The sequence below is a fragment of the Hemiscyllium ocellatum genome, chromosome 18 (genome assembly GCF_020745735.1).
Source record: "Hemiscyllium ocellatum isolate sHemOce1 chromosome 18, sHemOce1.pat.X.cur, whole genome shotgun sequence".
Taxonomy (NCBI): Eukaryota; Metazoa; Chordata; class Chondrichthyes; order Orectolobiformes; family Hemiscylliidae; genus Hemiscyllium; species Hemiscyllium ocellatum.
Window position 1 is genome coordinate 31,484,946 of NC_083418.1, and position 22,871 is coordinate 31,507,816.

At 37.9% G+C, this 22,871-nt stretch overlaps 1 protein-coding gene across 3 annotated transcripts; it reads right to left on the reverse strand.

Moving 5' to 3' along the window:
- Nucleotides 1–1,513: 1,513 nt before the first annotated feature.
- LOC132824397 (lysosomal membrane ascorbate-dependent ferrireductase CYB561A3-like) lies at nucleotides 1,514–18,623 on the reverse strand. 3 transcript variants are annotated; one of them, XM_060838823.1, is made up of 7 exons: nucleotides 18,552–18,600; nucleotides 18,402–18,471; nucleotides 15,741–15,934; nucleotides 11,642–11,850; nucleotides 6,464–6,618; nucleotides 5,301–5,472; nucleotides 1,514–3,823 (listed from the first exon to the last, which is right to left on the reverse strand). In XM_060838823.1, the coding sequence occupies exons 3-7, from the start codon at nucleotides 15,925–15,927 to the stop codon at nucleotides 3,803–3,805; spliced, it is 744 nt and encodes a 247-aa protein (XP_060694806.1). In that variant the 5' UTR covers nucleotides 15,928–15,934; nucleotides 18,402–18,471; nucleotides 18,552–18,600; the 3' UTR covers nucleotides 1,514–3,802. The 3 variants fall into 3 exon arrangements, with proteins under 3 accessions (XP_060694806.1, XP_060694807.1, XP_060694805.1); XM_060838824.1 differs by lacking the exon at nucleotides 18,402–18,471 and having other exon boundaries at nucleotides 18,552–18,623; XM_060838822.1 differs by having other exon boundaries at nucleotides 18,402–18,619.
- Nucleotides 18,624–22,871: the final 4,248 nt, after the last annotated feature.

Below are 22,871 nucleotides of genomic sequence, written 5' to 3' on the forward strand. Positions count from 1 at the left end.
TTTAAAAAATGTAGTTGACAGTGATTTACTGGTTTGCTTTGTAACATCTACAAAGATCCACATTGTCACACATGCAACTACATCACCAGCACAAAGAAAATATTTACATGAGTGCATATATTAAACAGTGAAATTCTAACATGTTTGTGGTCATTTGTTTTAGCAAACAAACAATGGTAAACAAGTTTGACATGATCCCTAGTTATATTCAATTTTAGTACACTTTACAACATACCTGTTCTGTATGCCTGGTGGTTTAGGTGAGAAAATTTAGTTATTAAAGAGATGTAAGAGATACACATCTGGTGAAGTTGAAACAATTGATAGTCAGTTTGGGACAGGGATGACAAAACCTCTTGCTATTTTACAAATAGTGCCTCAACATTTACAACCAAATCTGAAGTCCTGCACCTCAGATTTGACATAATTTGTGCCTACTTTAAACTAGGATGGCAATATTTTCGGTTGAAAAGCTTTAAGTTACTTAACTTTGTGCTGATGAAGTTTATATTCAAGCTTTATGTAACCTTTAATAAATTAAAGACTTTAGAGGAACAAATTAAGTCTTCCACTTCCTTGCACAATGGTTGCCTCTTTCCACCAAATTCAAAGTTTTCCTACTTCCAAATCTTTATCTTCTGTTGGAAGACAGCTGCATTCTTTCACTCACTAGCATGAACAGTAATGTGACAACAAAATACCACACAATGTTAAACAGAAATTTGTTTTTAAAAAAAAAGTGCAACTCCAAAAGAAAAGTACAGGTGGTTATATAAAAAAAACATCAAACAAACATTCTCTAGGAAAAGCAAATGCTTCACTTGTGTTCATAGTTGGATTATTAGTTGGAGTTTAGGCATAGTCAGATCAGCAACGAGGTTGAGAGATTAAGTAAAATAATTTGAAGACTTGATAAGTATGTATGCAGTAACAGGAAGGAACTTGAATACTGTTGAGGCCAAGGAAAGCTTTAAACAACAAAAAAAAATGCAACAGATTGCAGTTTCTAAAATTTGGGAACAGGTTTAAAAGTTTACAAAGTAAAAACTAACACCCCACTACAGCTTAAAAAAAAAGAAAAAAAAAAAAGAGTTATGCAACTACTGTTAAAAGTAGAGATTTGAGATGGCCCAGGAAATCCCTTATGAACTCAACCTGTAAGCCTCTCTCATGGTTTGTCCCAGAAATCATACTCTTTGGTGGTCCGGAATGTTTTTTGAAAAAACTAAGTCTTACAGACAGATTAGTTCAACTTTAATCATTCCCTTCATTTACTAATAGCATCACTGTTACAACATAACACTGATACCTATAAGTCAGTCAAGCTAACTGGATTCTATTAATCCCAGAGAGTAGAAATCACTCTTCTTTCAAAAGCCCTAGCCAGCTACTCTGTCATACTATCAAAAAAAGACTTTTTATACACAGGCTTACAAAAGCATTACTGTCACAAACACAAAAGTTAATGAAAGCACTGCATGTTCTGAACTAGACAGATAATAGCAAAGGACAATAATTCAGGAAAGAATTTAGTTTGACAGAGTTTTATTCCGAGGTCAGAATTAAACATTGTGAAGTTAATTTCACAGAATAGCTGTGAATGTTATCACTTGGTGTCATTTATACAGATTCACTGATGTTATGGCAAAAAAAAAAGTTCTCTTGCCATATTAGTTTTAGTGTGCAGCAAATGTGTTCTATAATTCTAAACTACATTTTAGTTGTCCTTTTTTAAACATTTAAGGCTATTAACTTTCTCATTACCTCTTCAATTAAGTTGATGTTCATGCTATTACTGGACAGCATTACTAATTAAAATCTCTGTAGAAGCAGCTGAGGAGTTGAGTTTTGCTCCTTTTGGTGATTTTCATTTTCCTCAATTCTGCACCTGTTAGGAGGTGCAGTCTGACAGAAGGCATATTTAACTGAAGTCATATCTGTAAGACACCCTAGCAGTATTTTTAAAACCAGGGATTTTCTTATGATGTACTGGTCAATAGTTTTCCTGTAACCCACATAGCTTAGATAAAGAGTTATTGTTGGATTTGATTGTGTGCACACTATACAGCAATCAATCAAATCAATCATTTAACTGGTAATAAAACTTTTTTTTTCTAAAAAATCCTGCTCTTGAAGAGTCAGGATGCAAGACCAAATTTTCTTCAGAGGAAACAATAGCAATATGGATTAGCCCTGCAGTTTCCATTTAAGCCAAAATTTAAATATCTGCACAGATTCACTTTCCCCAGAATGGAAAATGAAATTACAATTTGAAATGCTGAATATTCAAAACAGTAGCTGAAAATGTGTTGCTGGAAAAGCACAGCAGGTCAGGCAGCATCCAAGGAACAGGAGATTCGACATTTCGGGCATAAGCCCTTCTTCAGGAATGAGGAAAGTGTATCCAGCAGGCTAAAATAAAAAAAAAGGTAGGGAGGAGAGACTTGGGGAAGGGGCGATGGAGATGCGATAGGTGGAAGGAGGTCAAGGTGAGGGTGATAGGCCGGAGTGGGGTGGGGGGTGGAGAGGTCAGGAAGAAGATTGCAGGTTAGGAAGGCGGTGCTGAGTTCGAGGGATTTGACTGAGACAAGGTGGGGGGCGGGAAAATAATACAATTGTACTTCTAAACTTGAAACTGGTACCCTTTAAAACTAGCTGAATTGTAGTGTCCTAGTCCACTTAAAAATTACACTTCAGACGAGCAAAACAAATTTCAACCCAATCCAAGTCATATATTAAAAGGTTGACAGTATCTACAAGTGTTAAATACATTTAAAAATTTTTCATATCTTGACAGAATCTTAGTGATTACATTTAAAAAACAGCAAATAAATAATTTATCAATTTCCTTATCAAAAGTGTAGAATCTTTTTGTGAAAGAGTACATTTAAAAAAAAATGGAACAGGCCAGTGAGCAACAGACAAGAAAATAAATCTGTAAAAGTGCAAATATACAATAAAGCTTTTGCTGGAAGGAATAAAAACTTAAATTCTGGCAGAATGTCATTCATCATTAAGTCTCAAGTACCCACCTTGTGCAAAACTTTTTGAACTGTAATCATGCGCCAGTTTTGGACATATGAGATTCCTCAAATTTCAAATCCAAAGACTAAGCATCATGAGAAGCCTCCAACAAGTGAAGCTGGATTCAAGCCTTGTCTGAACATGAAAGTAAAATTCTCAGCTTTGTGGTGCAAAGATTTAAAAAGCCAAAAGGTTACATGTGTCTTAGCATGTGACAAAATGCAGTTCTTTTCCACAAGTTAGATTCTACATGATCAGTTCTTTTCCTTAAGAGGGGTTACTCTGAAGTAAGTGCATGTGAGTGTTCCACAAAAGTAAAAACAAAACACTCAAATTTGGAAAACAACAGAAAGGTTTCAAATGACAACTGGTCAACATTTTAAGCCTATAACTCTTTCTCCCTCTTCCTCCAATATTAAAAATGGGTCAACAGTTTCCTAAGTGCATTAATCATGTTAATTGAGTTTCTGGCTTCAAATGAAAATAGTATTATACAACATTTAATTTAAGTTGTCTACTTACAGTCTGTCCTTGAAACAGACTAGCTAAAATCTGAAATGTAAAGCAGATACAGGAGAAGGTCTATTCCACCCTCTTATTCAAATTTAGATCCAGTCTACTTTTAGACTTCAAACTGTAATACTAAAGTTTCTTCAAATCATTGCTCTAGGGAAAGACCATAATTGAGGAGTCATAATTCCATACAGCATAACAGCAACACTTTACAAATCTCAACTGCTCCTCCAACTGCATCCGAAAAGCTTCAGCTATTCATCATTTAGTCTTCAGTCAGAAGTGGCTTAAGAAAAAAAAAGACAAACAACCAGTTAGTTAGGAAGCATATGGTAGCTATATGTAGAGATGCATTTGCCATTGACTGTAGTTATTGCAGATAACAAGGTGATGCTTTATTAAACTGGCTGCCACATGGGAAGTAATTACATGCGTAAAAGACAGTGTTCAACCCAAAAATCAAAACTTGTTCTTCATCTTCCTAAACCCAAATAATATCCCAACATCAAAGCAAAAGCAGAACTAGAGATTGGAGTAACTTGACAAACTTGGCTGTCAGATTTGATGTTTCACATTCAGTCTAATACAAGTCTATTCAACAAACCCTTATTGGATTTGAAAAGTCAGTCAGTCAGTCAGTCAGTCAGTCAGTCAGTCAGTCAGTCAGTCAGTCAGTCAGTCAGTCAGTCAGTCAGTCAGTCAGTCAGTCAGTCTCACACCACAGTTGCTGCTTGACCTACTGGATTTCTCAAAAAAAAATCAGAAATCTCCAGCATGCTCACAAATTTTGCTTTCATGCTTTTTTCAGTACTCTTCATCCTCAAGATAGAGAATAGCCAAAATTATTTAGTTAAAAATCACAACACCAGGTTATAGTCCAACAGGTTTAATTGGAAGCACACTAGCTTTCGGAGCTTCCGATTAAAACTGTTGGACTATAACCTGTTGTTGTGACTTTTAAATTTAAACTTTGTACACCCCAGTCCAACATCAGCATCTCCAAATCAAAAATTATTTAAGTCACAAGACAAGAGAATGTACCCTTCAACTGTGTTTTGGCTATCAGCTTGTACTGGAATATAGTTCCACAGAAGATGACAGCCTCTTAAATTCACCTGATTAGTCACTCAGGACTACAGATGAATACTGGCTGGATATCCTTATCCAAATACAATCCTTTTGTGAAATACACGTAAACATACCATTTGATGGCAATTACTCAGATTGACAACAAAGCAAAAATTAAATCAAACTTGGCACCTTCTGGTCACTAGTCCTGCAGGATGGTGGCAGGCATGTTCCCCACTAGACACAATCAGGTAGATGATATGATATTATTTTAAAAAAAAAAGGAGTGCCAAAAAAAAATGTACCAAATTCAAAAAAGAACAATGTACACGTGTTCATTTCCTTTTTAAGCCAAAGGATGTGAAATCATTTCACATTTAGTTGTATCTGTTGACACATTCTTTGAACCTCAAAAAAAGAAGAAGATGGGGCAGCTACAAATTTAGCATCACTGAAAACTGGTTGTGTACAAAAGGTGGGAGTGGGAAGTGAAATTTCTCAGTAAGTGCAAACAAAGATATAAAAAAGTCAGCTATATTACATGGATTTGTCTACAAAACAATTTTGTTTGCCATATAAAAAGTTTTAATAAAACATTTCATCTGGTCACTATTGAAAATAACGACAAATAGTCACTGTAAATCAAATGGGGCAAAGACCTAACTGGATGTATTGCATCTGTGTACACAACATACCTCTGTGGCATCACCAAGTACAGATTCATGTGCATTTGGACGCTGCCAATCACGCTTAAGGAGCATCCAGGCAACAGTCATTGAGAAACACAACAGAATCACTCCCAAAACGTTGGTCAGACATGCTTCAGGTGGCAGATTCTTGTAGGGACTAGTTGAATTTGGAGCATTACTGAAGGGAAAGACAATAGCATTAAATATTTACTGGTTTTATAGTATATACTGGTAATTAGGTTTTGAACAGTTCAAACAGCAGATCAAATTCTCCCCTATCACAAGATGAAATGGTCCTCAACCCATGTGTAATTTAGAGCAGGGAAGTGAATAAACAAGAGACTGAAATGATAAGAAGTTTGAGGAAATTGATATGCCAGTCAATGCAACCCTTGAGCCACAATTTACAATGAGATTCAGTTAGATTAAATGCTTTGTTATATTCTACAAAACCTTTGCAGACTTCTCACTGTGTTTATGCTATGAAGTCATGTCAAAACATGTATTTAATTTTTGTGCTTAATGTATTAAGACGTGCTTTATAATTTGAGCATAAAGCCAGAGCTGAGGATAGCTGACCTTAAATTTGGTCAGAAGTAGATCTTAAACGTGGGCCCTTTAGAATCAAGGCAACTGAAGCTTTAATTACCATTAATAGCAATTAAATTCCAAACATATCCAAAACTATAATTTTATGCAGAATTTTTTTTCCCAAAATAATCGAGGGACAAGTTCATAGTCCCTCACATTCCACTTACATATTCTTGGTTGGAACCAGTCTTTTTCCCTAAAAACCTTCACTTTTCCCCAGGGAATCTTACATTTGCACTTTAGTTGTCTGAATAGTAGCCACCTGGATGAAAAGCCTGCTTAGAATTCTGGTGAAGCTTTGACCGTGCAGGATATCAAAGCCAGAACACAGTAAAGTTGCAGATACCTCTAATGGAGGTCAAAAATTTGGAAACTTGGATGACTTCACCTCAATCTTCTGGATAGTCCTAATGTAATTTAGCTTCACTAAATCTGTTTTGTGAATCACTGAATTAATATATTTTTCGTCTCTTTTCAGATCCTGAAAAATGTCAGTTTCCAAAAGAAAAAGTTTCAAAGCAATTATTAATTGAGAGTTAACTGGAGAAGGACTTTTGTCCTTTCAATCATAAACTTACAGCACAAATATTAACTTTTCATTAATTCCAGACAGAGAAGCAGCAATGGCCATTACTAAGATGCAGAGTCCAAAGAAGGCATGCAGATCTTTGTAAGCAGCTCGAATCCAGAGGGGTGTGCAGGGCAGTAAGAAGGCCAGGAATCCCAGCAGCCACTGTAGATTGAAGAACAAAAAATTAGAATGTTCCAAAATTAAACTTACACTAGCAGGAACAGTCCTACATACATGGATGCATGACAAGCCTCTCAGAGGGTCAAGTAGGGCATAAATGAACTTCATGAGGTGATACAGTTGAAGAATCATGCTGGCAAAGACAAAAAACACATCATTCTGCAACTGCCAACAAAATCTTACAGTAAAATCTCATTTGAGCACTTCAAACAATATATAAAATTGAGACTAAGTCTTGTTATCAGGTTCTATTTGAAACCTGCATTCCAAATGGAGGCAATGTTTGTACAGAAGCAGCAAAAATCCAACTGGTCTGCTCATTTAAAAAAAAAGCAGCAACACATAAAAGACAATTTAATTCAAAAGTCTTATCCAAAGTACTTCTTTCACTGTTCCCTCATCACTTATTACTGAAGTGATTTCCAAAAACAAAAACTTGAAGACAAAAGTTCTTTGCCTCTAAAGAGTGCCATCTTCTCTGGAATAGGTTCACCTTATGAGTGATTCGTCACTTAACTGTTAATCATTCACACTTACCTTGAGGAAGCCACCAAAACATCACCACCAAGATAGTGGCATAACACTTTTGAACGGAAGCCTTGTTGTGGTTGATATTCATTATGAAAGCATAAAACTTGTATCAAGGAAGTTGGAAGGGATGTCAAGTTGTTTTTCAGAATCATCATGGTCAACTAGCTTGGAATTTTACAGTTGTAAAGTTTCAGGCTTTTTGAAGTCCCCCCGAAAAAAGGGCAGATGGAGATGTATGAAAATTAAGGTTCTACGCAGTTACATCTTGCAAGCATAGATGGATGAAAAAGGTAACAGTTCAAGGATAAAGAATAGAGAAACCAAGAGAAATGACAAGATAAGATTCATGACTATTGTGATTATACTACATGAACCATTGAAACAGAACTTGTCCTAATTAAAGAATGCTACACTATATACAAACTGAATACACAATCAAAACTATTGGTCTTAAATTGTAAAGACTGTTTTATTTTCTGGATTGTTAATTGTGGACTGAAATGGGATAACTGTTTAAAAAGAAACTCAGGATTGTGAAAAGGATTGCTACATTTTTCTTTAAAAACTAGTTACCTGATATTTATTGCAAGTGTTACTGGAACAAGCAACAGTGACATGGAAAAGGACTGCTAACAGGCTGTACAACTAGATTTGTGGCGAAAAAGTAGCCAACTGGTCACCATTCCTCAGCTCAAATGACAAAGACGCTTTGCTTACAAGCAACTGTGTGATTGGATTTCAAGTAACCAAACAGCTATGTTTGTCAGAAGCCAAGTCTATAGAAGAGGTACTGTCCTTCACCCTATAGTTTTAACCAAATTAAAACAAAGCCACTTTATTTCCCCCACAGTTGTCAGAGGCTGTAGGTTTGAAATGGAAAGTCAGGCAGAGTTTCCAGACAAAAAATAAAAAAGAACTACTGATGCTAGATATCTGAAAAACTTAAAAACAAATTGATGGAGAAACTGAATAGATCTGGCAGCATCTGGAGACAGAAATCAGAGGCAGAGGCAATGTTTTGAGTCCTACATCCCTCATTCAGAACTGGAACATTACTGGACTTGTAATATCAACTCTGCTTTCTCTCCACTCATGCTGACACACCTACTGAACTCAAGTTATTTCTGGTTTTTAGTTTTAGAATCAGATGCCTTCCCCAAATCTTTCCATCCACCCATACCCTTACACAGACAATGTATATGGGATTAGAGTTTTGAGGGGGGAGAGAGTTTTAAAAAACAAAGAAAAATCATATGTCAAAGATTGACAATCTTTACCCGTACCTCATATCCATTTAACAAACAAACATTAAATATGGAAACTGGTCTGTACGTTTAAAATCAACATGTGCCAGAAAAAAAAAGGACAGTAAACTGGGGAATTGTGTACTTATAGGCACTCTAACCTTTTATTGATTCCAGAATTGCAGGACCGGATTTCCGGTGTGCTCTCTCATGGAGGTGTAACATAATCACTTTCCGTGATTCTGCATTCTAACTGATCTCAAGAAAAGAAGTTCCTTTACATGTCCCACTGGAGATTTATTAGTAACTTATTACACAGCTCAGTTTTAAAGACCAATCCACAAGTGAAAAGGTTTTCCATAACCAGTTAACTCAATATTAAAAGATAGGAGGAAAAAAAAAGATAATTCTAAATTTTAACTGTCATGTGAACCTGTGTGCCAAGGTATGGTGGAAAGGGTTGTCATACATGGTTTACAGGCAGATTGCTCTGATGCACTTGTACAGAATGCAAGATCCAATGTTACAGCTGCCCAAGAAAAAAAAAATTGCAGAGATCAATATTAAAAGGTCCATTCAAAGTCTGATAAGTGGGGAATAAGCTGTTCATAATTCAGTCAAGGTCTAATATTCTGGTAGCTCAGTCCTTTTTTAAAAATAGGATTATGGAGACCTAAACTGTGCAGTATGGTTTGACTAAATTCCTTCACAAACAGCAACGTAAAGGAAGGGTTTAATGATGGATATGGGCCAAGTGCTGGCAAATGGGACTAGATTAGGTTAGGATATCTAGTAGACATGGACAAGTTGGACCAAAGGGTCTGTTGCTGTGCTGTACATACAAATTCCATGTCTAAATTAAAGTCTCAGAATTCACCTTGTAGATTTGCTGAAATTGTGACTATTTGGTGGTCTACAGTATATCCATTTTAGTAGACTGCATCTTTTGATTATAATCCAGATTGATTCTGCATCTCATTGCTAGTTACATCTCGCTAGTACCCTTTACTCACCACTGTTTTACCATCATTCCTTTCCAAAAATGTTACATCAAACAATAATTCTCCTTTGGTGGTCGTTTAGGTTATCCCCATTATATCCCATGAAGAGGAGATAGAGGACTGGTAGTCAATTAATTCCAAAGGAGGCAAGGAGAGCCACAGTAGCAGCATTCCCAAATCTGATTTCAGTTCTTGTCTGTTCCAGAGGGGTCACATATGTCTGACCAAGTTGATTACAATAAGTTGGATGGAAGTAAAGTGGCCATGGCATATTAAAGAACTGCGAGTGGCACTAGCAATACAACTGAATGTGAATGAACAAAATTAAAAAGACGCATGGCTGACATTAGGAGAGAGAGAAAATGACAAGTGTTCGTGTCCAGGAGGCCATTCAACCTATTGGCACGAGGTAATAGAACTTGTGAAAGTACAATCTCCTGCCTTCTCTCCATATAAATGTCATGCAGGAATACTTCTATAGTCATCCAAATGACCTGAAACCAGTGTTTCCACCATATTTCCAGACAGTGATAAATGAGTCACCCTTTCTACATTTGAGCATTATTTAATAGAGAGCATTGATTTGATGAGGGGGCAGAGTTTCTCTTACCTATTCTATCCAACCTGCTCATGACTTTGAAACTTGCGATCAATCTCCTCTTATCCTCCTCCTCACAAAGAACAGCAGTCCCAACTTAAGTGTATCCTCATACCTGAAGCTGCTCATTCTTTGAACTATTCCAAGACTCTTCTGCACTCTCGCCAATGCATGCACACCTTTCCAATAGTGAGATGGCCACAGCTAGACATGATACATGTTAGACCTTACCTGGAGTATCATGTACCATATCAACATCACCTCCTTGCACCAGATGTCCCAATGGTCTCCTCTCTATTCCAGTAAATCAGAAGCCAAAGAAAAATTGGGAATACTATCTTTCTCAAGGTTCAGAAGTTGTCACACAATTAGAAATGGTTTCTGTAAAAATTCAGTAGCTCAGGAAAATAACCCTTCATGGTTGCCATGGTTTAGGTGTTAGGCTATTTCAGTCATGTGGAGTCAGATGTATAGCATGGAAACAGACCCTTCAGTCCAAATCATCCATACTAAATCAGATTTCCTCACCCAAAATCATCCCACCTGTCAGCACCCAGCCCATATCCTTCCTATTCATATATCTATCCAGATGCCTTTTAAAATGTTGCAAATGTACTAGCTTCTACCACTTCCTCTGGCAGCTCATTCCATACACCTAGCACCTCAGCGTGAAGACATTGCCCTTAGATCTCTGTTAGATCTTTCCCCGTTCATCCTTAACCTATGCCCTCTAGTTGTGGACTTCCCCCACCCTAGGGAAAAGACTTCCATATCCATCATAGTTTTGTAAACCTCTAAAAAAGGTCACCCCTCAGCCATTCCAGGGAAAATAGGCCCAGCCTATTCAGCCTCTCCCTATAGCTCAAATCCTCCAACTGAGCAATATTCTTGAAAATTTTTGAACCCTTTCACAACATCTTTCCGATAGGAAAGAGACCAGAATTGTATGCAATATTCCAACAGTGGCATAACCAACATCCTGTACAGCTGCAACATGACCTCCCAACTCCTATACTCACTGCTCTGACCAATAAAGAAAAGCATACCAAATACATTCTTCACTGTCCTATTTACCTGTGACTGTACATTCAAGGAGCAATGAACTTGCACTCCAAGGTCTTTGTTCAGCCACACTCCCTAGGACCTTAAGGGTCTAAGTTCTGCTAAGGTTGCTTTCCCTAAATGTGAAGTGCTGCATTTATCGAAATTAAACTCCACCTGCCACTCATCAGCCCATTGGCTGACCTGATCAAGATTCCAAGTAGTAAATGTTTTACAAAGTACTCCTACAAGCCTAAATGTGTCAACATATTGACACATGTAGATTTCAGAAACTAATATTAATAAAATTGGCAAGATTTTTTCCCCTTCAAGAGCACCAGACTAAGTGTAGCAGCTTTGTTAGAGCCTAAGTGAGTCAGAACTCCAGCACCAATACATTCAATGAAATTCTGGTCTATATAGCCAGTTGCATCTATTCAGAAATAAAGACAAAAACCAAAAATTGTTCAGGCATTACACAAGTTAACTTTGTCATAGAAGTGGAAGCTTTGTTATTTCTTCCTTTCACAATTATGAGCAGTCAGATTTATATGAAGAAAGGTCTAAAATTAAAGAAAAAAAACACTTACCTGAAAGCCAAAAAGAATAATGGCTGCAAATCCCACCCAGCTGTGTATGGAATACAAGTTGGGGATGTGCATCTTATTGTGGAACCCAAATGCTGCCACCATCCCAATAATGGCAAGAGAAAATGCACCAAGGTTCAATGTAGCATGAACTAACTTTACAAGCAACTTGCTCCTCGACTGGGTGAAGGGCAATCTGTATACAAGAATGGCTGAAATAAAATGTAATTGTTTATATACATGCAAAAATCCATCAGGAAACAAATTTGTAAATTCAAATCATTTACCAAAGTTTCAAAATACAGGCTGGGGTTTTCTACTTAGATCACTAGCTTGCAATTTACTAAAGAGTTGGTGAACAGTTGAAAACTTGAACTATTGTGTGCAGTTGGTAGGTTATTCTCTTTAGAAGTCTAACCTGAACCTGTCTGGGCAGACAGAATGGTCAAAGGTCACCTCAATACCACTGGTAGCTTAGGAAAGTTAGGTGCTGCTGGGTTTTTTTTTAAAAAAAAAACAAAGAAAGACAATACTTAGAAGAACTACACCAGTTTTGAAATTCATTTGTGTTTTTTGATGATAAATTCTACCTGTTGGTAATATTACCAGTTGGCCCCTAGAGTGAAACATTAGGCAATATCACTCAAAACCCCTCCTGTTTTAGGATTGCGGCTTCTCTCAGCTTGCAACAATCCCTTAATCTGGTTTGTGAATAGACTTAATATCTTCCAAAGTGTTGTGACAGAGGAGCTTCAGTTTTGTACTGATGAACCAGAAGTTCTATGTTTCACACTTGAAACAGTACATGGGGACCAGAAGCAGCACAGCCAGTCAAGCAGCATCTCCAAGAGCAAAGAGCCAATGTTTCAAGCTTAACCCTTCAGTCCTGATGAAGGGGGTAACATCCATGACTAAGCAAGAATAAAACAAAAACTACTTAAAAAAGGTCACATTTAAAAAAAGGTCAGGGGCAGCCTAAAACAAAGATTGTGAAACTTTTTTTTATTTTAAATGAAATAACAAAGTAAGGTAACTTTTGAAAAAAGTGCTAGCATAATACTGAAGCTCTTGTTATTTATTTTGTAACTATAAACTGTTCACTTAAAGTTAAGGTGAATGTTTGTATCTTGGAGGGAGAGACTGGAAATTAATAGTTGGGCAAATGATAGAGACATTAAAATCATGACTTTGCCTCAGTTTTCAGCGGAAGACACAAGTATCATCCCAATATTGACATCTAATGCAGAGGTTATTGTCAGAGAAAGAATTTAAACAACTGTCATCATTGGGATGGGAAGGGGTGGAGAGAGTGGAGTGAGCAAGAGCCTCAGTTTTCAGATTGAAGGCATATAAAATTTACCCAGGGTCTTGAAGTGGTAGACAGTGGATCCATTGATTATAATATTCTAAACTTCATTGCTGGAAAGGTTCCAGTGGATTAGAAAGGAAAGAGGTTGACATAAAACATGCTTATTTTAAAACAAAAAAAGGGTAGGAAATTATGGATCAATTAGTTAAATTGGTATCATTAGGAAATTAAAGCAGATTATTTGAAAAGTCAAAACAATTCAGAGTCAGCATGGTTTTATGAAGGGCAAATCACATTTGACCAATTTGCTAGTTTCATTTTTGAACAACTGTAGCGAAGTGGATAATGGGGATCATGGCAATGTTCGAAATCTGAATTTTCAGGAGGCATTCAATAAGAGGTTGCACACAAAAGGTTAATACACAGAAAGTAACATCAAATGAAGTTAGGGTTTTTTTTTAAAAGCTTAGATTGAAGATTGACTAACCACCAGAAAGCAGAGTCTGGATAAAGTGAGCCTTTTTCTGATTGGGAAGACACAACTAATGGGGTGCCACAGGGATCAGTGTTCAGGCACCAACTATTTAGAATATATATTAGTGACTTGGACACAAGAGAATGTACTACAGCCAAATTTGACAAGTAATACTAAAAATAGGAGAGAAAACAACAAAAATCCAAAAGTCGATATGGATAGCTTAGGGGAATGGACCAAATGTTTGTCAGATGGGAGTTTAGTGTGGCTAAGTAACATTATCCATTTTTGTCAGAAAAATAAAAAAAAAGGCAAAGTTATCTGAATGGAGAGAAACTTTAGTGTGTCCAATGCAGAGGGATCTGGGTGTCCTTGTGCATGAAATCACAAAGTACTATGCAAGTAATAAGAGGTGGCAAATGGAATTTAAACTTGAAACTAAAATGAGACATGACCTCAAAATGTATGAGAGTGTTCTCACAAGTGCCTTCTGCAGTTGCAGCAACACTGACTTTGTTTGTTTATTCTTTTAGCAAGAGTGCAATTCCAGAGGCATTCATGAGACCATACCCAGCATATTGCTGACAGATTTGGTCCCCTTGAGTACTCGCACTGGAGGCAAATCAGGATGTTCACTAGATTAATTCCAGAAATAGGTGGAGTTTCTTTTAAGAAGAGAGTGTGTTTGGAAAGTGTAGGCCTACACTCCAGAGTATTTAAAAAGGAGATAATTGAAATTTATGGAGAAATTAAAAAGATCAACAAAGACAACATAGAAAGGTTGTTTCTAGATGTAGGGTGATCTAGAATGAGAGGTCATTGTTTTTAAAAACAATGACATCTTTTCCTAAAACTGATTTGAAGAGGAATTACTGCTTTCAAAAATGGTTGAGAATCTGTGGAATTCATTGTCTCAGCATCCACTATATCCTGGGGTAGTCAATTGAAGAAAATAGACAGATTTTTAATTTGTAATGGGATGAAGGGTTTTGAAGAATGGGCAGGGTTATGGAGTAGAGGCCAAGGAGGAAATTAGTCATGATTGTCTTGAATGCTGGATCAGGCTCAAGAGGCTGTGTTGCTTTCTCCTGGTGATTTTGTCCAGAGAGTTTCACAGTTAAAATAATGTAAATCTCAATAGACAACAGCTTCTGTCATCTCTTCACTGGTACATTAAAGTCATGTGTCTCATATTTTGTTTCAAGTTTGAAATCTGGAAGCAGAGTTCAGTGCTGTGCAAGGAAATGAAACTTAGGCAATTTTCACAAAATTGTTTTTTCCCCCCCCCCCACTGCAGTCAACTAAAAAAGATCAGCTTCCTTCAAGTTGAGTGTGTTCTTAATCTAAGACTGCCTAATGTCACAACATACACATGGATAAATTCACTTTTGAAAGAATGCAGAGACAAGTTTAAACAGAGGATTTGTACTTTCTACTGTTTCAGGTGTCAGTGTTCACACAAACCACATCGTCCAACTCTGATCAGTCCATACCAGTCAAGAACGTGGTGGCCATTATGATCAATACTGCCAAGGAAAAATGCAATCGACAATTGCTAGATTGACAAGGATGATGTCAAGTAGTTTTGTGAATTCTAGCAGTTATCTAGGTAGACACTATCTTAGCAAAGGTGCTAAAGAAATCTTCGAATAGGGTCTTCAAGGTCCATCAAAGTACATTGAATGCATTTTCTATCCACTGCTTCTCCCAAGTCGAGCTCAACATAGAACATCCTCAAACCATCAGTTGGGGGACTCTGTTTGGTCTGCTCGGCAAGAGGTTTCCTAGTCTGTGTTTAATCTGACAGACTTCTTTGGGTCCAGAATCAATTGACTCACAGGACTGCACCCTCTTGATTGCATATCACTGGGCACCAACACTGATGAAATGGAGTAATCTCAGACATTTTACTGAAAGGCATGATTATTTCATATTTCTTGACTGATCCACAGGACAGCACTCCCAATACTGGCACAAGTTTCCACATTGGTGAAGGTGATTTTGCAGGGTGACCTGGCAAAGTTTGCCTTGATATCTGCTGCCTCATTGATGGCATTGGATTGATTTCAATTTAGCTTTGCTGCAGAACTTTGGTGTGACAATGTATAGTGAAGCTGCATGGAAAGTGTAGACTAAAATAATTTTCAGATGCTAAGTATGATACAAGCATGATCAAAAAATTACACACTCAGAAGTATTGTTTGAAAAGATGGCCAAATGTCACTAGTGCAGTGCAGCACCTAAATTTTAAAAGAGGAAATTGGGGCAAATATAAACAACCAGCAAGCCAATTTAAAAAAAACACATTCCAAGCTTACCATTGCCATAAAGGACAACAAGCCCAGTCACCATGCAGACAGGATGCCAATTAAACATCTTCGCCGAGCCATCCCAGGCAAAGCCTCCCCTGTAGACCTTACTCCAAGTCGTCACAATTATCATACAAATTAGACCCAAGAGGAGAGACAAGATGTAGATAAGATAGAACACATGGCAGCTCTTCATTTTTGTCCTGCACAGCAAAAAATAGAGAGAAGGTGGAAAATTGAACATTATACTTCATGCCAAGGTAATGTCCGGGGGGCATGAAATTTGCAGACATAGTTGAAACCAATTTTACAGATCAATAATAATCCAAATATTACTTTCTCGTGTGACTTGATTTTTTTCAATCCCATTCAGATGAAAGTTTAACATGCAGAAAGTTCTTCCATTTGGCAAGCATACTAACCCTTACTGCAATAAGGATAGCTAAAATATGGTAGCCCCAAATGTCCATCAAGGGATTGCATAAACTGAGTCAACAGGTGTTGATATCGAGTATGGGAGTTGTGGGAGAAGGAAAATGCCTAATATCCATGTGCAGACCACCAAAAATGAAAAGACTGATTGTAGAATTAATATGCACACAGACATTTACTTTTCTAGTTGGAGGAGTCAAAAACCAGGTGGGAGAGGGTTATTCTAGAATCAAGGCTTCCTAAAGGAGTAGCAAAATCTTAATTTGTAAATACAGAGATTATATCAGAGTATTAAATGCTACAGGACAAAAAGCAGGTAAGTAAAATATAGATCAAAGAGTAGTACCCAGCTATAAGCAACTGAACAATTAGACATTGTTGCAAAGGTGTTTTGTGGTAGATGTGATTTAGTACAAAACTATTCCCAAAACTAAGTGAAACAACAAAAAAAGCATAGTTGCAACTGAAGTTTAGTGGATTTTTGATTATGAATCATGTTGCTTTCAGAGGTTATTTATATTTGTTTAATTAGGTCAGAATAGAAAAGCCAGTCATGAAAACAGTATATGGTTTACATATAGTTAGAGACCTGGGAGAGTGTGTGTTTTGGAGAGTTAAAAAAAACAAATTAATTTAAAAGCATGCTGTGAACTCTGAAAGGCCATTAAATTCATCATCAACTCAGTACAATTTGTGATCAAGTTGTGTGGAACTCAGGAATGCTTTTCTGCATAAGGGGTGCTTGCTGAGAGAAATTAGTTGCAGTTTGGAATGAAGATTGTTAAAGCAAAGAAGTGGCTTTTGACAGCACTCATGTTGCTGTTAACTTCTCCTGCCCTAACTGCAGGGTGACTGTTATTGGGAGCCAGAGATAATTCAGCACATCTGAGAATGGGTGAAATAAACCCAATGTAGTATTTGCTTGGTGGAGCTCAGAACACCAAAGGAAATCTCACATTGGTAAAGTGGTTTGTTGGCAAAAGAGCTAAAATGGTGCCTATGTGTACATGCTGGAGTGCAATCTCTGGAACCTAGACTCCAGGGAGGAGATTGAACTACTAAAAAACTTTGAGTAGTTGGTCAAGTTAGAGAGACTTGAGTGCTGAAACCAAATCTTCCAAAACAAAATGGAATCCTTGAAAAGTTGACCAAAAAAAGTTAAATGTCCTAGACCAGGTGAAACTAATCTTTTTTGAGAGTAGAGTTGCTGAGAAATCCAAGGGGTGTTTTGGTCACATTTACTATTCCATGCATTCTGCAGAATGTTCAACAAGTTCGTGGGTTTTCCATTTTTAATTCTAGAGTTTAAAAATGCAAGATTGTTCCAAAAAGTAGATTATTTTGCTCTTCAAACTTCATATTATAAAGCTCAGGTTGTTTTTTTTTTAAAAAAGTGTAAACTTAGGGCTTCAAATGTTGCCACTATGAGTAATATAAATCTTGATCTCCAAACAAAACAGAGGAGTTATTAGTCCCGGCCCACTACATAAATCTGGAGAGGAATATAACAACGCTAACTTTTTGATCCAATAGACCAACTCTTATAGCCTTTACAGCAGCCAATCATTTAGGCAGAATCACTTGATGAAATTTAAATACGCAAAAATGCTTCATTGCCCCAAAGACAAAAATACACAATTAGATTTGTTTTGTTTATAAAAAAAAGTTAGGAAAGAACAAAAACATGATTTATAAACCAAAACAGTAAAAAAAAAGTTAGATAGTTGCCCAGAACTGCGGGGAAAGTTTTGATGCAGTCTTGAAGTTGGTCAGACAAGAAAGCCTTGGAGTTAAAGTGTTAAGTTCGGGTGCTGGAACTGTATAGCTCTTAACTTTTGAAAGTTGCATAGATAGAAGTATCACCGCTTGTGTCAATCCAAAGGTATTATGATTGAGAGATAATACTTACAATTCTAGAAGCGAATCACTAATTGGCATTTTACAGTTTCCCGTGTAACGCAAGTTATAGGCATTAATCATGGAATTTGTACAGTATAACTTTAAAAAGAAACGTATGAATCGCATTCAATTTGTTAACATTTTACAGTTAACATGCATTTATGAATTAGTGTTGATGCCAACTATGATAGTGTTACCGTTTACAAGTAATTAAATGCTTTGTTGCGGAAATAAATGGTTAAGACGACTTTTGGGACCTTTCCCTAACAGTACATAAAATAACACATTTAGCTTCAGTTAAACAGTGAAATAGATTGTTAAAATATTCAACTTGCTCACCAGATCAATTTGGACCAATGCTACTTGCGGAATTTAAACAGAAACCACAAACTCCACCAACGACAAAGACCTGCAAAATTTCCAGACGCAAAAGGATAGAGCCAGCTTTACCTAATAAAATTAATACGCCTCAAAGTTACAATTTCTTACCATACACCTTTACTATTTACAACTACAGGTCACGCTGGCAGCCCTTTTAGTTAGGACCTGACTGCACATCCTCCAATCGTCTGAGGTTCCGCATTGGACGCGCGTGCGTACTAAGTATGTTGCAATATGGGTATTGTAGTCTTTGGTAACTAACTGGACTACAACTCGCTCCGTGCAATGTCTTTCTATGGAGGACATAGAAAGTGAAAGTTGAGAATTTATGACATTGTTTCTTGGTAGTTCGGTATTTGTGATAATGAGGATGATATAAAAAGGTTTTCAGCCATTAAAACGGAGCTATAAAGATCTAACTTAATGTATTTATATTTCTGTGCAAAAAAAGCTTATCAGTATTTTGTTGTCATCTTGAAGAAGAAGAAAGTATGTTCTATTCAATTTTCATATGTTAACCAAGGGTTCCAAACTAAATCATCATATGATGCTTGCAGTGATTGTAACAAGGTCAAACAGGTGAACCGCATAGAATGTGAGTTCCCAGATTAGAGCCCTGGCTTACCGTTTAGGTCAGGAACATCAGACATTCTGTTTACTCTGAGAGAGCTGGATCACCTTTTATTTCCACATGGAAATAAAAGGTGATTTTCTGATGGAATACAAGCGTCTGTGGAGTTATTTCACTGGTGACAAGAATAGGATTAATGATGTAACCATGCGAAAGTGCCTACTGGTTGAAGCCAAACTGAACTTCAAACAGGCACTACAACTGGCTTTATCATTGGAAAATGTGGCAAGTGGAGTATATGAGTTGTAGGGCATTCCAAAGCAGACACCCTCTCCCGTCTGACTGAGCTTGGGAACACTACTTGAGTGAAGGCAATTGCACAGCCTCACTCAGAACACATCCTGAACAGAGTAACACTAGGTCAGCCCACAGCAAAACCCCAAAACAAAGCCAAGCCTCGGTCAAATGGTGAAAATTGTCTTCAGGATCCAGACTGGATCCAGTTGTGCTTGCTGCTAGTGTGAGGACTCAAGGCAGCAAAAGAGTTCCACCGGACCGAAATTGAGTAAAATAACTCATAGGCCTGTATCCAGGTGAGTGCCCTGGAAAGTTCATCTGTATCTGGTTTCACAAAAAACAAATCTAAATCAATCAAAATAAATGGTCACCTGGTTATAATGGAGGTTGATACTGAGGGAGACAGTTCAGTGATTGCAGACCCAGTCTTTAATGAAATTTGGTCTGGACTTTAATCCTTCAGTTTGCACAAGACCTTGACGAGACTGAGAACCTAGACCAGGAAATCCCGACATTACAGGTGCAACTTTAGTTCTGGTCTTTTATGAGAAGCAGCTGGTTCAGTTACCATTGATTGTAGTAAAAGGCACAAGCTAATGCTCAATGAGGTGGAATTGTTTTGAGAAAGATTCACCTAGATTGGTTCAACATTTCTGGATTAGAAAATGGCTGCCTGAGTGAAGTCTTAATTAACTTAATGGAATTTTGTTGGAAAGGTCTAGGGATTATCAAAGGAGCCAAGGCCATCATGCATATTGACCAAGAAGCCATTCCAAAGTTCTGTAAAACCAACCCTTACTGGCACAAATAAAGGCAGAAATCAGAGGTCTGGAAAGTGACAGAATCTTCAAACCAGTTCAGTTTGCAGAATGGGCAGCACTGATTGATTAACCAATGGATCAGGTCACCTTTGTGGGGATTGTAAACAAACAAACTAATTTTCACAGCTCGATAAATACCCGCTCCCTTTCATAGAGGATTTATATGCAAAGCTGGCATTGAGGATGTCCTTCATGAAGCAGGACATATTTGCATTCCACAGACCATTCCCTCTGGAACTCCCTTGTTAGATCCACACCCACCTTCAACCCAGCCTCCACACTTGGCACCTTCCCTTACCACCACAAGAGGTTTAAAACCACGCACACACCTCCCCTCTCACCTCTGTCCAAGGCCCCAAAGGATCCTTTCACATGTGGCAGAGATTTTCCTGCATGTCCAAACAGCTTATCTACTGTGTCCGTTGCTCTTGATATGGTCTCCTCCACACTGAGAAGACAGAATGGCAACCTGTAGAAGTTTTCAGGGAAAATCTTTGGGACACACTTACCAAAGAATCCCCTGCCCTGTGGCTGACCACTTCAACTCCCCTACCCCTCCATCAAGGACATGCAAGTCCTGGGCCTCCTTCATCGCCAAATTGAAGCCATTCAATGACTGGATGAAGATTGCTTCATCTTCTGCCTTGTGAACCTTCAACCACATGGCATCATCATCAACTTCACTAGTTTCCAAATCTCCCTTCTCTCCACCTCATCCCAGATCCAATCCTCCAACTTGGCACCGTACTCTTGACCTGTCCCATCTGTCCAACTTTCTTGCCACCTATCTGCTCCACCCTTCTCCATTGACCTATCATAATCATCCCCCCCCCACCTGCATCCACCTATCACCTTCCCAGCTACCTTCTCCCAACCCCACCCCAACCTTCCTATTTAACTTTCAGCACCTTTCCCCCCAACATTCCTGATAAAACCTTTATACATGAAATTCTTCTGATCCTCGGATGTTGCCTGACCTGGTGTGCTTTTCCGGTACCACACTTTTCAACTATGAGCCATACATACTTGCATTTGCAGTTAGATGAAGATTCCCTGAAGTATGCTACAATTAATAGCCATAAGTGTTTGTATCAAAATACAAGACTACCATTTGGGGTACTATCAGCCTGTGCAATTTTTCGGTGGACAACGAAAAACATTTTACAAGGTTTACCTAGGTCACTATTAGATGATATGCTAATAACAAGGAAGATCAAGAAGGAACATTTAGAGAATTTGGACATAGTCCTTAGATGTTTTGCCCATCTGGGTATATGCCTTTCAAGGGAAAAACATGTGTTCCAGGCACCCCAGGTGACCTACTTGGGCTACAGAGTTGACAGGACCAGGTAACACCATTGGAAGATAAAGTGAGGGCGATCAAAAATGCCCAACTTCCACGTTTGTACCAGAGCTTGGATCTTTCTTTGGGCTGATGAACTATTACAGAAAGTTCATACATAACGTGGCATCCATCCTGGCACCTTTGCATCAACTCTTTAAAAAGGGTCAGCCTTGGAAATGGTCACATAGCCAAGCCATATCTTTCTGGAAAGTGAAGAAACAATGATCATCCTCTAAGATGTTGGAATACTGTGATCCCAATTAGATGTGGTATTTACATGTGATGCCTCCCTATAATAGCTCATACATGGCTCAATGGACAGGATCATCCAATAGTGTATGCATCCAGAACTTTGGCTACTGCAGAGTGTAAATATGCCCAGATAGAAAAGGAAAGTTTGATGGTTATATTTGGAGTAGGAAGTTCCACCAATTCCTTTATGGATGTAGATTTGTAATAATAATGGACCATATATTCCTTCTGGGAGTACAGTACTTGAAAAGGAGAAGGTGGGTGTCGCTCTTAGCTTCAGACCAAATTCAGCAGTGGGCTCTAATTTTAAGTGTGTATAATTACAAGGTGGAATACTGTCTGGGAGGCCAAGTAGTAAATTTGAAAGCATTGAGCCATCTCCCACTGGCAGATACACCACTGTTGTACCACCACTGGCAAAGTCTGTCATGGTTTTAAACTTTCTGGACACATGTCCAGTCACAGCTGACAATATCAGACTTTGGATGCAGAAAGATTCAGCTCTGGCAAAACTGAAACAGTGGTAATGAAGCTGTCACACACTGAATTGAAAGGCTTTTGGATCCAGAGAGACCAGATTACTATAGAGGATGGCATGTTATGATGGAGAGCAAAAGTGATTGTCTCAAGCAAAGGTCACTGCCAGATACTGGCTGAACTCCACCAGGGTTTCAAAAATGAAGATGTTGGCAAGATGTCATGTCTGTTGGCTAGGATTGGATGACGATATAGCCGCATTGGTATGGCAGTGCCCAGAGTGTCAACAAAGACAAAAATTACCACCAGCAGGTACCACATTCATGGGAATGCCTGGTTAACTGCTTATCTCAGTTACATGTCAATAATGTAGGTCCTTTCATGGGCTTAATGTTCTTAGTTATTGTGGATGCTCACTCAAAGTGGTTGGATGTGCATAGAGTTCATTTGTCAAACACAGAAACGACAATAGAAAAACTGCATGCATCTTTTGCAATGCACAGACTCCTGGAAGTGTTGGACACAGATAACAGGCCATCCTTTACCAGCAGAGAATTTGAGTATTTCCTAAAGTTGAATGGTATTTGAAATATAAGGATAGCTCTATATCATCCATCTGGCAGAGAGAGCAGTCCAAACTTTGAAGGTAGACTTTAAATGATAGC

Bases quoted from the DNA above. Each gene is read 5' to 3' on its own strand.
- LOC132824397 (XM_060838824.1), bottom strand. From the start codon at position 15,927: ATGAAGAGCTGCCATGTGTTCTATCTTATCTACATCTTGTCTCTCCTC. The intron at 11,851-15,740 runs GTAAGCTTGGAA...ATTTTATTTCAG, and splicing joins TGTTGTCCTTTATGGCAATG to CCATTCTTGTATACAGATTG. The intron at 6,619-11,641 runs GTAAGTGTTTTT...TTCAATCTACAG, and splicing joins TTATTCTTTTTGGCTTTCAG to TGGCTGCTGGGATTCCTGGC.